Below are 12,703 nucleotides of genomic sequence, written 5' to 3' on the forward strand. Positions count from 1 at the left end.
CTTGTATAACTTCCAGCTTCTGAGCTATAAACTATAAACTTCTGAACTCTAAGATTAAACAAGAAAGAATTTTGATGATAACAGAGAATAAAAAAAGAACCAAAAACTTGTGATGTTAAAACTTTTGTTTTGTAATGAACAAAATGTGTGTGTGTGTGTTTGTGTGTGCTGAAGTGGCATGAGAATAAAAATTAGCCTATATTATAAAGAAAAATTATCTATTGGAGGCCTTTTAGGTTTCTTTAGCTTTTTACTTTTTAAACTTTCATTCACAAGTAAAAAGCTGCTCTGAACGTTGGCCATAATATCAAAAAGTAATTCAGCCACAACTATGACTATTTTTGATCTTTTCTAATAATTGTGATATAAACCAAATTTTTTTGAAATGAAAAGATGAGAACACGGATAATTTCTTAGGAGGCCTTATCAATCAGATACTGGTTGAGAGGGAGCTGGGAGAAATATATTCAAAAATTTAAAGGAATTTCTTCAATTGAGCGTGAAGAACTCGTATTGATGAGTGGTGGCGTATTGGAGGAGAATTTGGGGTGCAAAATGAATCATTAGATTCATATGTGTTTCTCTATAAAAGGAGGGATTTCAATTAATCAGGATTGAAAAAATTTAAAGGAATTTATTCAATTGAGCGTGAAGAACTCGTATCGATGACTGGTAGCGTATTGGAGGAGAATTTGGGGTGCAAAATGAATCATTAGAAGCATATGCGTTTCTCTACACAAGGAGGGATTTCTATCAACCAGAATTGATAAAAGAGGTCCCTCTGCCGACGAAAGAAATACTACTACTACTACTACTACTACTACTACTAATAACTCACTGCAGCACCAAGCCGCCTGAGGCCAACACAGCTACGCACGCTCCTCCTCCAACCTAATCTATTTAAAGCCTCCCTCCCAGGAAGTTCTCATTTCCTTTAAATCTTTATCTATAACATCCTCCCAACCCAGACAAGGACGACCTGCTTTCCGTGTAGCCCCAGACGGTTGGCCAAAAAGGACAATCTTCGGTAATCTGTCATCCTTCATCCGTAGAACGTGGCCTAGCCGTCTCAACCTTTCTTTCATTATAGCCCCAGAAAGCGGGATTGAACCACACTTTTCGTACAAGAAATAATAACGAAAGAAATAACGGGATAGAAACCTTAATTAAAATAAAATAAAAGGGAAAAGCCTTGATGAATATTTTATCATAGCTTCATTAAATATTTTCTTTAAAAAGTTATATTAAAAAGTTCCAGTCCCTTATCTAAAGGAAGAATAGAAATCGTCTTTCTATTGGCAGGGTAGAAACCAGATTTACGGGCGCGTATTTATTCTATATTTTTATTTTGTCAACACTGAATTTTTAATTGATTAATTAATCAATATCATCTATTAATTAATAAATATATATTAATCATTAGATAATTAATTTTATTAAGAAATTAGTCAATGTAATAAATTACTATACAATAATAAATGGTAACTAATTGGTTAAAAGTATTGATTAACTGATTCAAAACACTGTTCAATTAGTTAATAATTATTCAATGTCTTAATAGATTAATATTAATTAACTAATATTAATTTATTCTCTTGATTTGTTATCTATCTATTTTTATCATGCTTTCACGAAGAATCAAAAGAGTTGCTTTTTGCAGAACTCGAGCTGGTCGAAAGAAAAGATAGCTATCCTCTAATAATATAATATAATTTTTCACAATTTTATGACAGCAAGTTAGAGCTTTGCGAAAAGAGGGCAAGATCACCAGCGAAAGAAGATTAAAAACGGACCAATCAGGGTTATTGGAACCTCTGTTATAAAATCTTTCTATGTCCAGTGGAATTCTGCTATTTAATTGCTCCTTTCATTCCTAAGCTCATATTGAAAATCAACCTGACTCGTAACTAAAAAGGGAATTAATATGCATAAAAAGAAACAAACTACGTTTAATTCTTGATTATAAGAATTATAAAATAGATAATATATAGATAGATAATATATAATATATATAATACATAGATAGATAATATAATATAGATAATATATTATAATATATAATATAATAATAATATACTACTACTAATAACTCACTGCAGCACCAAGCCGCCTGAGGCCAACACAGCTACGCACGCTCCTCCTCCGACCTAATCTATTTAAAGCCTCCCTCTTTAAACCCTCCCAGGAAGTTCCCATTTCCTTTAAATCTTTATTTATGACATCCTCCCAACCCAGACAAGGACGGCCTGCTTTCCGTGTAGCCCCAGACGGTTGGCCAAAAAGGACAATCTTCGGTAATCTGTCATCCTTCATCCGTAGAACGTGGCCTAGCCACCTCAACCTTTCTTTCATTATAGCCCTAGAAAGCGGGATTGAACCACATTTTTCGTACAACCTACTGTTTGAAATACGGTCAGTCAGCCAGGTACCCAGAACAATCCGTAGGCAATTTCTGTGGAAAACCTCTAATAAATTTTCATCTGGTTTTCGGAGCGCCCATGCTTCAGAATAATAATACTATAGATAATATAATATAGATAGTATAACATATAGATAGATAGTATATAATATATAGATATATAAAATAGATTCAAAATAAGCTTATTTCACAACCTTGAGTTTTGCTCCCTGGTGCAGAGGCTCTTGCTGCAAACCGCACCACACGGAAAAGCTCAACAACGCTTTGTCTGCGTGAGTTTAATAAACGAAAATATATTTTCATTTAAATTACTAAAAGACGCAATTGAAATTTTATCAAGCTGTGAAACGTTCCTTGACGCTTAAAAGTTGGCCCATGAAGGCTTTTAGTTTTAACAAATGTCATATCATATCGCACTATAGGATGGACTCCTACAAGAATTTCTTTTTTTTTAATCGGCAATTTTTTCAGTTGAGTAAATGACCAATCTTTTTGCGGTTTTCCAGAGAGTATAGACACTATTCGTCAATTGAGTCAATTACCAATCTGTTAGCTACTTTTCCACACAAAATTTTTACTTTTCGATTTACTATTTTTCCCCACAAGATTTAACGTCCCGCTCTTTACGCTGAAGTTTTTTATCGTGTTAAAAAGTAGAACAGTGTCTAAGATTCAAACTTCAGCGTAAGGAGCGGGATGTTGAGGAGAGGACAACCCCTTCATATACGGAATAATTTCTGTTTGTTTTAAGCTTTGATACCGCTCCTTACTTTCAGTTGAAAAAATTTGTTTTTTTTATTTAATCAAGGAACTAAAATCGCTAAAGTTAGCAACTTAATTGGCAAGACAAGTACATATTACCTGCTCTTGATATCAATTAAATAAAAAAAAGGTTTTTTTTAACCGCAAGTAAGGAGCGACATTAAAACTTAAAACGGACAGAAATTGTTCCATATATGAAAGAGGCTGTCCCCTCCTCAACGCCTCGCTCTTTAAGGTAAAGTTTGAGTCTTTGTCACAACTCTACTTTTTAAAAAAATAAAAAACTTTAGCGTAAATAGCGAGGTGTTGAGGAGGGGACAACACCTTTACTATACGGAAAATTTCTGTTCGTTTTAATTTTTAATATCGCTCCTTACTTGCAGTTAAAAGAAACTTTCACTTTCACTTTCAGTTACTTTGTACTTTCAGTTAAAAGGCAGTTTTCCTGCTGATGATGGACACTGTATATGTGTCCGAAATATTCAGTTAAAATTTTATACTTTTTTCACTGTCAATTAAAAGGTTTCATCCCTATATTCAACTGTTATATTTTCGAATTTGGTCACGCTACAATACAGAGCACTGACGAGTAACGGAACAAATAGAGTAAGTAAAATGAAAACACTTAAAACAAGTCATCCATTGTTTCGTTTCTAATCGAAAATAATCATTTCAAAGTTTTGCCTTCAATTTGACAATCTCTACCCGTGTTTACTCTTACTGTTGCCAGCTGGCACTAGTATTTAGGGTCTCATTTTGAATTTTTAAATTTTTAAATTTCTGTAACTTTATAGTTATGCGTTACCCGGAGGAAATTATTTCGAATAAGAAAAATATCCTATGTTACAACTCTGACAACATAGTTCTGAAAAACATGACTGAATTGCTAGTCGTTTTTAAATGCTGTTATAGGAAAACTTAATATATATTTGCATACAATCTTAAGTATTTGCGAGTATATCTGGCTTAGAGAATGAAAAAATAGACTTAAGAAAGGACAGAATAAGCATTACCTGGCACCATGTCACCGAATCCAACAGTGCTAAGAGTCACAAATCCATAATAAATACTTTCTAAGAACGTCCATTTTTCACTTATAATAAATGCTATACTAGGTATGACTAGAAATAAAACTGTTCCGGGAATGAAGTAAAAAAATGGTACTGCTAGCCTCTGTATCCAACGCTCAAAGCGACTACGACCAGTAGAGTCCACTTCTTTGGCTTGAGTCAGCTAAGAAAAAAGGTTTGAGTAGCTTTAGAGATTCATTTTGAAGAAAAAAAAATGAAATACAAATGGAATGGCTTATTGTGGTTTTCACATGGACACCTTGTCAGGGACGTTTTGAGGGATATTTATGTTTATTTATGTTTTCTTCTGCATGTATTTTTTCAAGCCTGTCGAAATCTAACATTAAGAAATTTATCCCCTGAGAATTAGTTTAAAAGACATAGCCAAAAGAATTAACTTCGATTTAAATCTATGAGATACATATAAATATTGAGCTACATTCCTTAACAATAATAATTTAGTTCTCATTTTTTTTCAAACATTTCCATCTTATCCAGAACACAATTAATATTTACGACCAACAGAAAATTTACAAAATTAGCATTTCCTTTTACATGAAAATACAATTTTTTTCTAAATACAAGCTGTATAGGTGACAATCCCAATTTAGACTGTAAAGGCTGGAAAATCTAGTTCTTCTTCTTTGAATTTAAACCTTACGGTTCTAGACCATTTAAGCATTTTCAGTTTCAAAAAAATATAGGGATCCTGTTTACCCAATCCCTGTCATGTTTTCTATTGGGTATACACTACGTCTAATATGAATCTTCCCCTTCAATATATGGTGGAGATTACCAATCATTCCAAAATCAGGATCCCTCTTGATCTCCAATCCCCCTTACTGATCGCTATTAAAATCCTTCTTCACTTCCTTGTCACATTCATCCTTCTTTACTCACCTCCCCCTCACTCCCTGATTTTAGTAATGCTGGTATCAAGATGGTTTAATCAAAGTAGTCTAAGCAGGAAGAGGTATTTGCAAACTTCCCAATTGGGCATGGTAACTCGATATTTACTGTGTATTCTGGTCAGACTCTGGGCGTATGAACTCTAGTGTTGCTGCTATGAGATTCGAATCTTTTAACTGTTAGCAGTAGGTAAGGTTACTACTGTTGCACAAGTGTGTAAGGTTACTTGTACAGAGGAAATTTTGTCTTCTAAATAAAGAATGAACATTATTTAGCTGTTACGAGGGAGATTCTAAGGTAAAATTATGTTCTGCTTCTATGGCCTATGTTTGAATTTTTTTTAAATTCAATTGCTTACAGATTGGAATTTTAAATCTTACAAAATTAATTCTAAAGTGCCAAACAACTAATCTTTTTTGTATTCCCATTTTCTTTGCCTTAGTTTATATAATGGTCTGATAGGTTGAAAATTTACACTTGAGTCTTTACTCTGATAAGTATATCTAAGTGTCGTACAGACTTAATTTTTGAGTAAATGTATATGTGCTATAAAAATTTCAGGGCTTGTCTCCCGTTTAGACCACGTGATTACCCAAAACACAAGGGTGATGACTTCACAGTTTTTTTTTTTTTTTTTAAGGAAGTTACAGAAAGGTTTGATGCTTGTATAGAAAAGTTTAAGGATGTAAATTGATATACTAAATTACATTCTCAAAGAAAAAATTATATTTTGTAGAATCTCCTTTAATTAGAAATGTCATAAGATTCATTCCATCTAAAGAAATATTAAGATCTTCTTCATATTTCTCCAGGTCTCAAAATAATCTTTTTCTTGTTGAAACCTTAGCTTTCTCATAAAGCTATAAAATTGCCATTTGAGTCATTCTTACGTTCTTATGCGTAAAACTTAAATGCTATTTTTTAGCCTTGACTAACACAGACTCCTTGGTTTTTCACCACAGTAAATAGTAAAAGATTAACTGAGAGTGAAAAATTTTCAGCCCCTGGAAATAAATCTTGCAAATAATACTACGAAAATGGAAGAAAAATTATGGGTGGTATCGCCACAACTAATACACCTTGGAACAATTGAACTCTAACGCTCACACATATTGATTTCAGCCACTGTAGATAATGATTTTATAAAGTAAAATCTACAAAATAAACAGTGCAAACAAATTGGTAACAATTTGCCCGATTTTACCCATTTTTAAGATCAATTTTTAATACAATTTGCCCATTTTTAAGATCTCCCTCCACCACCCGCAGAATTTGTATTTGCGCGTGTTGACTCATCAGCCCTGCGACGCCCCATTCCTCGAAAAAAAAAAATTTGAGCATTGAATTTTAAACCTTTCTTTCTTCTTTTTCTCTTTTTTTTCAACTTTGCAACTCATGTGTTTTTGCTCGTTTTCTTTTATGAATCATTTAATAATTAAATTATAATAGAAATTAATTTTCAGTCAGTGGTGAAGTTATTTGTTTTTTTACCAGATATTCAGCATTATTAATTAATACGAATAAATTATATTTGTTTAGCAATAATGTTAATGTTCAATGGTCGGAACGAACATTATCAAATAATAATTTGTAGCGAAAGAATTGACTGTTTTAATACTCAAAAAACGTACCTGAGCGTTGAACCATCCTGCCAGATTTCCAACCAAAAGGACGTTTAGAGGAATCCCAAGTAAACCGTAAAATATACAAAAAATTCTTCCACCGAGGGTCTCTGGAGAAATATGACCATAGCCTAAAAAGTATGTCTGAATCAAAACCCGTGAAAAACTATTTCACTTAACCAGAGTTTTCTTGGCTAGCCTTGTGACATTATTCTCGTTGTGCTGTTGTTGATGTTTTGGCAGATGTTAAAAACCTTTATTTATAACCGTTAGCTAGCCTTGTGATATTATTTTCGTTGCGCTGTTGATAACATTATGACAGATATAAAACCCTTCCATTTGTCAACCTTGGCTAGCCATGTAATAATATTTTCGTTTTGCTGTTAGATAAATAGATAGATAGATACATGTTTACTTACAACAAGAATTAAACCATATAAACAAACAGCGCAAATGCTTAATGGCATACTTAAATGCGTGGTATATCTAAAAAAAAACATAAACAAAAGAAATAACCGTCATTACTTCAGCTTAAACTAATGTGCGCTTCTTATGAAAATCAAACTTCAACACTCAACGGAAAATATTATGGGAGACCAGCAACATGATTTCTTAATAACTTCAGAAATTTGTTTCTATCATTACAATTTCTCACAGCTATTGGGATTATATTCCAAACTTTTGTACCAATATGACACAAACTAAATCCCGCTCGTACCGTTGGCCTAATTTCAAAAGAGAACTATGAACTCTGAGATGTTGGGTAATTGCGGAATTGTGAATTTGTTGGGAATAATCTTGGGAAATTTAGTGAAAGTTATGAATGTTTAGTGAAATTTAGTGAAACTGTTGTTGCTGTTATGGGACATATAAAACACTTTTATTTGTAAACCTTGGCTAGTCTTGTGATATTAATTTCGTTGTGCTGCTGTTGATGTTATGGCAGATAGAAAACACCTTTATTTGCAAACTTGTCTAGCCTTGTGATATTATTCTCGTTGTGCTGTTGTTGATGGTATGGCAAATATGGAAGATATAAACACTTTTATTTGTAAGCCTTGGCTAGCCTTGTGATATTATTTCCAAAGTGCTGTTGTTGATGTTATGGCAGATATAAAACACCTTTATTTGCAAACTTGTCTAGCCTTGTGATATTATTCTCGTTGTGCTGTTGTTGATGGTATGGCAAATATGGAAGATATAAACACTTTTATTTGTAAGCCTTGGCTAGTCTTGTGATATTATTTCCAAAGTGCTGTTGTTGATGTTATGGCAGATAGAAAACACCTTTATTTGCAAACTTGTCTAGCCTTGTGATATTATTCTCGTTGTGCTGTTGTTGATGGTATGGCAAATATGGAAGATATAAACACTTTTATTTGTAAGCCTTGGCTAGCCTTGTGATATTATTTCCAAAGCGCTGTTGTTGATGTTATGGCAGATATAAAACACCTTTATTTGCAAACTTGTCTAGCCTTGTGATATTATTCTCGTTGTGCTGTTGTTGATGGTATGGCAAATATGGAAGATATAAACACTTTTATTTGTAAGCCTTGGCTAGCCTTGTGATATTATTTCCAAAGTGCTGTTGTTGATGTTATGGCAGATATAAAACACCTTTATTTGCAAACTTGTCTAGCCTTGTGATATTATTCTCGTTGTGCTGTTGTTGATGGTATGGCAAATATGGAAGATATAAACACTTTTATTTGTAAGCCTTGGCTAGTCTTGTGATATTATTTCCAAAGTGCTGTTGTTGATGTTATGGCAGATATAAAACACCTTTATTTGCAAACTTGTCTAGCCTTGTGATATTATTCTCGTTGTGCTGTTGTTGATGGTATGGCAAATATGGAAGATATAAATACTTTTATTTGTAAGCCTTGGCTAACCTTGTGATATTTTTTCCGTTGTACTGTTGCTGATGTTACGGCAGATATAAAACAATTTCATTAATAAGCCTTGGTTTGCCTTGTGATAATATTTTCGTCGAGCTTTTATTAACGCTCCGGACTTGAAATCCTGAGGTCAGGGGTTCGAGTTTTGGTGCCACTTGTTATTTGGTTTAGAACAGGGTCAATGGTATAACCCTGTAAGCTCAGCCAGATCCGACCCAGCTCTAAAAAGGTACATGAAGAAATCTAGGGGGGGGGGGAGAAGAGGGAAGCGTCGGATAATTTGTCTCCGACCACGCATTGCACTTCCGGCCGAATGCGTTGAATATGGAGATCAGTACCTGCGCAACGCTTATCATTAATCAGCACGCGAAAAAGGTAAGTTTTCAAGTCTGCTGCTATTGATATTATGGCAGATATGAAACATTTTTATTTGTAAGCTTTGGCTAGCCTTGCGATATTATTTTAGTTGTATTTTTGTTGATGTTATTGCAGATATAGTACAAAATGCGAAAAGTACAAACTTCAGTAATGTACTATTAACGCACTGGCTCTTAGTAGGTGGAGGGGTGACAACTTTTGTTTGTAGTAATTTCTGTTTATTTTCAGTTTTATTTGATAATTAATATGGATTCCTGTTAATTTTAATATCCGTTTATTCATTTGCAGCAGTACCACTTATGTTTGTGCTTGTTGGATTCATTCACTTAAATTTTGTTCGTTTTGTGTTCTATTTATTTGTTAATAGCAATTTTTGTCGTTTTATGTTTGAAATATTACATGAACTCGCAGTAAATGTGAATTTTTATTTTGAAAGACTGCTTTTCTGGAAAGTTTTCTTTTTTTAAATTAGTCTAAAAATGTTCTTCTATATTAGAGTAAAACAGTGCCATCTTTAACGAGACTACAGATTAACACTTGCAAACAATTTTTTACAAAGTTATTAAATATTAAGTGCTCTTTGCATTCAAAATTGTCTTATGACACATAGTGTAACTATGCCTAGTCATTTTTGTCGTTTTTGTTTTATGTACGACATGAAATATGCTAAATCGGATAATTTCCTAACATGTCGTACAAACACGTGGCTATCCATAAAAATAACATTTACGACAAGTCCTAATATAAAATAAAGCTAATTAAGTAGCAATTATTAAGAAACTTGGATGAAAGTTATGATAATCAGTTATGACGATCCATTGTAATAACCAGCCTGAATATATTAATTTTAACTCTTCAGATCAGTAAACACATTTTTTCTAAGCAAATTATATATTTGCTCATTGCCGATTGGTAAATAAAGATTCTCATACATAAATAAGGTAAAAACATCTCTTATAAAAGGTCTATTTAAACAGCTTCCATTGAAAATTGTGAAATTGAATATCCTAATATCTCCTTAGATATTTCAGAAATCCTCCCCCGACAAAATGTTTTATGGGGTAGACTTTTCCACAAATAGCTCAAGGATTTATTGAAAAAAAGGCAAGTTATTTCAACTAAAAGTAAGGAGTAAAAATTAAAACTCAAAACGAACAGAAATTATTCCATATATCAATGGGTTGTCCCCTCCTCAATACCTTGCTCCTAACACCAAAATTTGTAGCACTTTAAAAAAAACTTCCTATTCCAAATTAACGTATGTTTTTAAAAAAACTTCAGCATAAAGAGCAAGGCAGGGAGGGAAGGGCCAGCCTTTGAATGTAAAGAGTATTTCTGATCGTTTTGAGTTTTAATGTTGCTTCCTTAATTTCAGTTGATTTTTTTTTTTTAATTTCTGATCGTTTTTCAAATAGTGCCTTTAAAGAAACCCATAGTGGGTTTACATAGGAAGAATTTTCTGCGGGGAGGAAAGTTTCCGGGGGTGAACTTTCCAGTGAAAATTTTACACAGTGGGGGCATTTGACAGAATTCCTGTGGGAAAGTATTTTTATTTGTCTTCTGAATTTTGCATGTAGATATGTTCCCGGGGGATGGTTCATGGAAAACTTTCGGCAGGTTTTAATTTCTGGGGAAAATGTTTCAGGGAAGGGGGAATTTCCGATTTAACCCTACAAATCTTACAAAATTTATTCATTTTTTTCGATAAAGCAAATATAGCCACCAAATAACTTTTGTAAAGGAGGTATTTTGTTTAAATCACTAAATAAGTACTTTTCCTGAATGAATATATAATTTTTCATTTGCATAGGGAGGAAACTGGACCCCACCCTATGGAATTTGACTAAGATTTAAGTATCCTCCAGAACCCATTAAAGATTCCATTTTGAGATTCAGCCTCCAAAAGATGTGTGGGGGGTGGTTGTTGATCCCAACCCCTCCCAAAGTTAGCACCTATGTTCTCAAACCACCCAATGCGTGGTAGAATAACTTAAGCGCTAAGACTTTTTGGAGTGGAGCTGACCAAGCATAGCGTCCAAATGCGGCACTTTTCAATTTGTACCCTACTGAAAAGCTCTCTATGAGGAGCTTTGCAGAAATTGTACTCTTAGTTATACTTCAGGGGCTCAACAAGATGGAGAGGGCAGGTAATGAGGGCATATTAATCAATAATTAGAAATATATTAGGCATATCACTTTACTAGAGAGTATTTTAGCCCTGTTTGGGCTAACAATTTTGATTTGCGTTACGAATTACCCAAAATTGGCACTTTATTCCAGCACAGTCTCTTTTGTTACCTAAGAAAACACTAGAATTTCTGGTTCCTGTTTGAATGAGCCCTATTCTGATATTCTACGACCCTGCTTCAGTAGGGTCACCCCTGGAAAAAACAAACAACAAACGATTAGGTAATTTTTTAAACAACATTACCCTGCCATACTACAAAGAAAAATGATAAAAAAAAATTTTTTCTCACGCTGAAGAAGAGAGGCGGTTGTCATTCCGAAATATTCGCTTTATTTTCCAGTATTTTTGTTTGACCTTAAGAAACCCCATTTTTGATCTTTTTTTCTTTAAATTATGAACGAATAGACACGCACCTGTTATCAGATTTATCTTAAAATAAAAAAGTTCATGTTTTTGAATAATGGAACTGGGAACCTCTGCAGGCGGGGCTTTAACGCTTCTACCCTCAAGGGTTTCTTCTGTTCCATTTTTGCAAGCTTTTTTGGGAAAAATTTATATTTATTCCCAAAAGTTTGGGGACAATGGAAACCCTTAAAAGAATGCAACCGAGCTACTATTCTTGGGAGATATCTGACAGTTTATAAGTGGCAGCGGAATCTCTTTGTTGTTTTAACATCACTTTACTGTGATTAGGTAGCACGAATGTGGAGGGCACCTGGCATTTTTAAAATGATGCTGCAATTCTTAATAAGAGAATACCCTATTTAGTGGGTGTTCTATCCTACCTTCTTTTTAGTAAAATGTACAAATTTTATCGAATTTTATATATTTGGCATCACCACAAATAGAAGCTTCTTTTAAAATGCTTATCGTGATCAAAATTCCATCTTGAGAGTTTTTACAACCATAGACACATGCCTCTTTTTTTTTACTTACAGTTCATTATCACCACGAACTGTTTGATTACTACTACTACTACTACTAATAACTCAAAAAGCCGGCGCCAAGCCGGCTTTTGACGGAGCTCGTGCTTAAAAAGACGATAGAGAAAACAATGTGCAAGTAGGTTCTAGTGCAAGATACAGCTGTAGGCTTTTTGAAAAATATTATTAATTAAATAATTATTTCATTTAAATTATAAATATTTTTTTGAAAATAATATTTTATAAATAATGAATTCATTTAAATTATTAAATATTTATTTAGATTATTTAAATTATTAAATAAATAAATTATTAATTAAAGACGTTTTTTGAAATGGTCTTTAATTAAAACTTTTGCTAATGAACTTTGGCAAAAATCAACAATTAGTCTAAACAAAACCTTGATCCAATATATTAGATATGTTGGGTATTCCTTTTATTATTATTATTATTACGCTACTATTGCTGAATTATTTACTATTGCTACTATTACGTTATCATATCCTAATCAAATATTCTCCTCCAAAGCCTATT

The 12,703-nt window shown here is 33.1% G+C and overlaps 1 protein-coding gene across 3 annotated transcripts in view; it reads right to left on the bottom strand.

The window, feature by feature from the left end:
• The window catches only part of LOC136028714 (potassium channel subfamily K member 2-like), an 85,069-nt gene that overhangs the window by 20,154 nt on the left and 52,212 nt on the right, over nt 1-12,703 (bottom strand). For all 3 annotated transcript variants that reach the window (XM_065706582.1, XM_065706580.1, XM_065706581.1), the window contains 2 exons: nt 6,792-6,913; nt 4,195-4,414 (listed from right to left, as the gene is read on the bottom strand). In XM_065706582.1, the coding sequence (XP_065562654.1) occupies nt 4,195-4,414; nt 6,792-6,913 (342 nt within the window). The remainder of the gene's footprint in view (nt 1-4,194; nt 4,415-6,791; nt 6,914-12,703) is intronic.

This window comes from Artemia franciscana, chromosome 7 (assembly GCF_032884065.1).
Source record: "Artemia franciscana chromosome 7, ASM3288406v1, whole genome shotgun sequence".
Classification (NCBI taxonomy): domain Eukaryota; kingdom Metazoa; phylum Arthropoda; class Branchiopoda; order Anostraca; family Artemiidae; genus Artemia; species Artemia franciscana.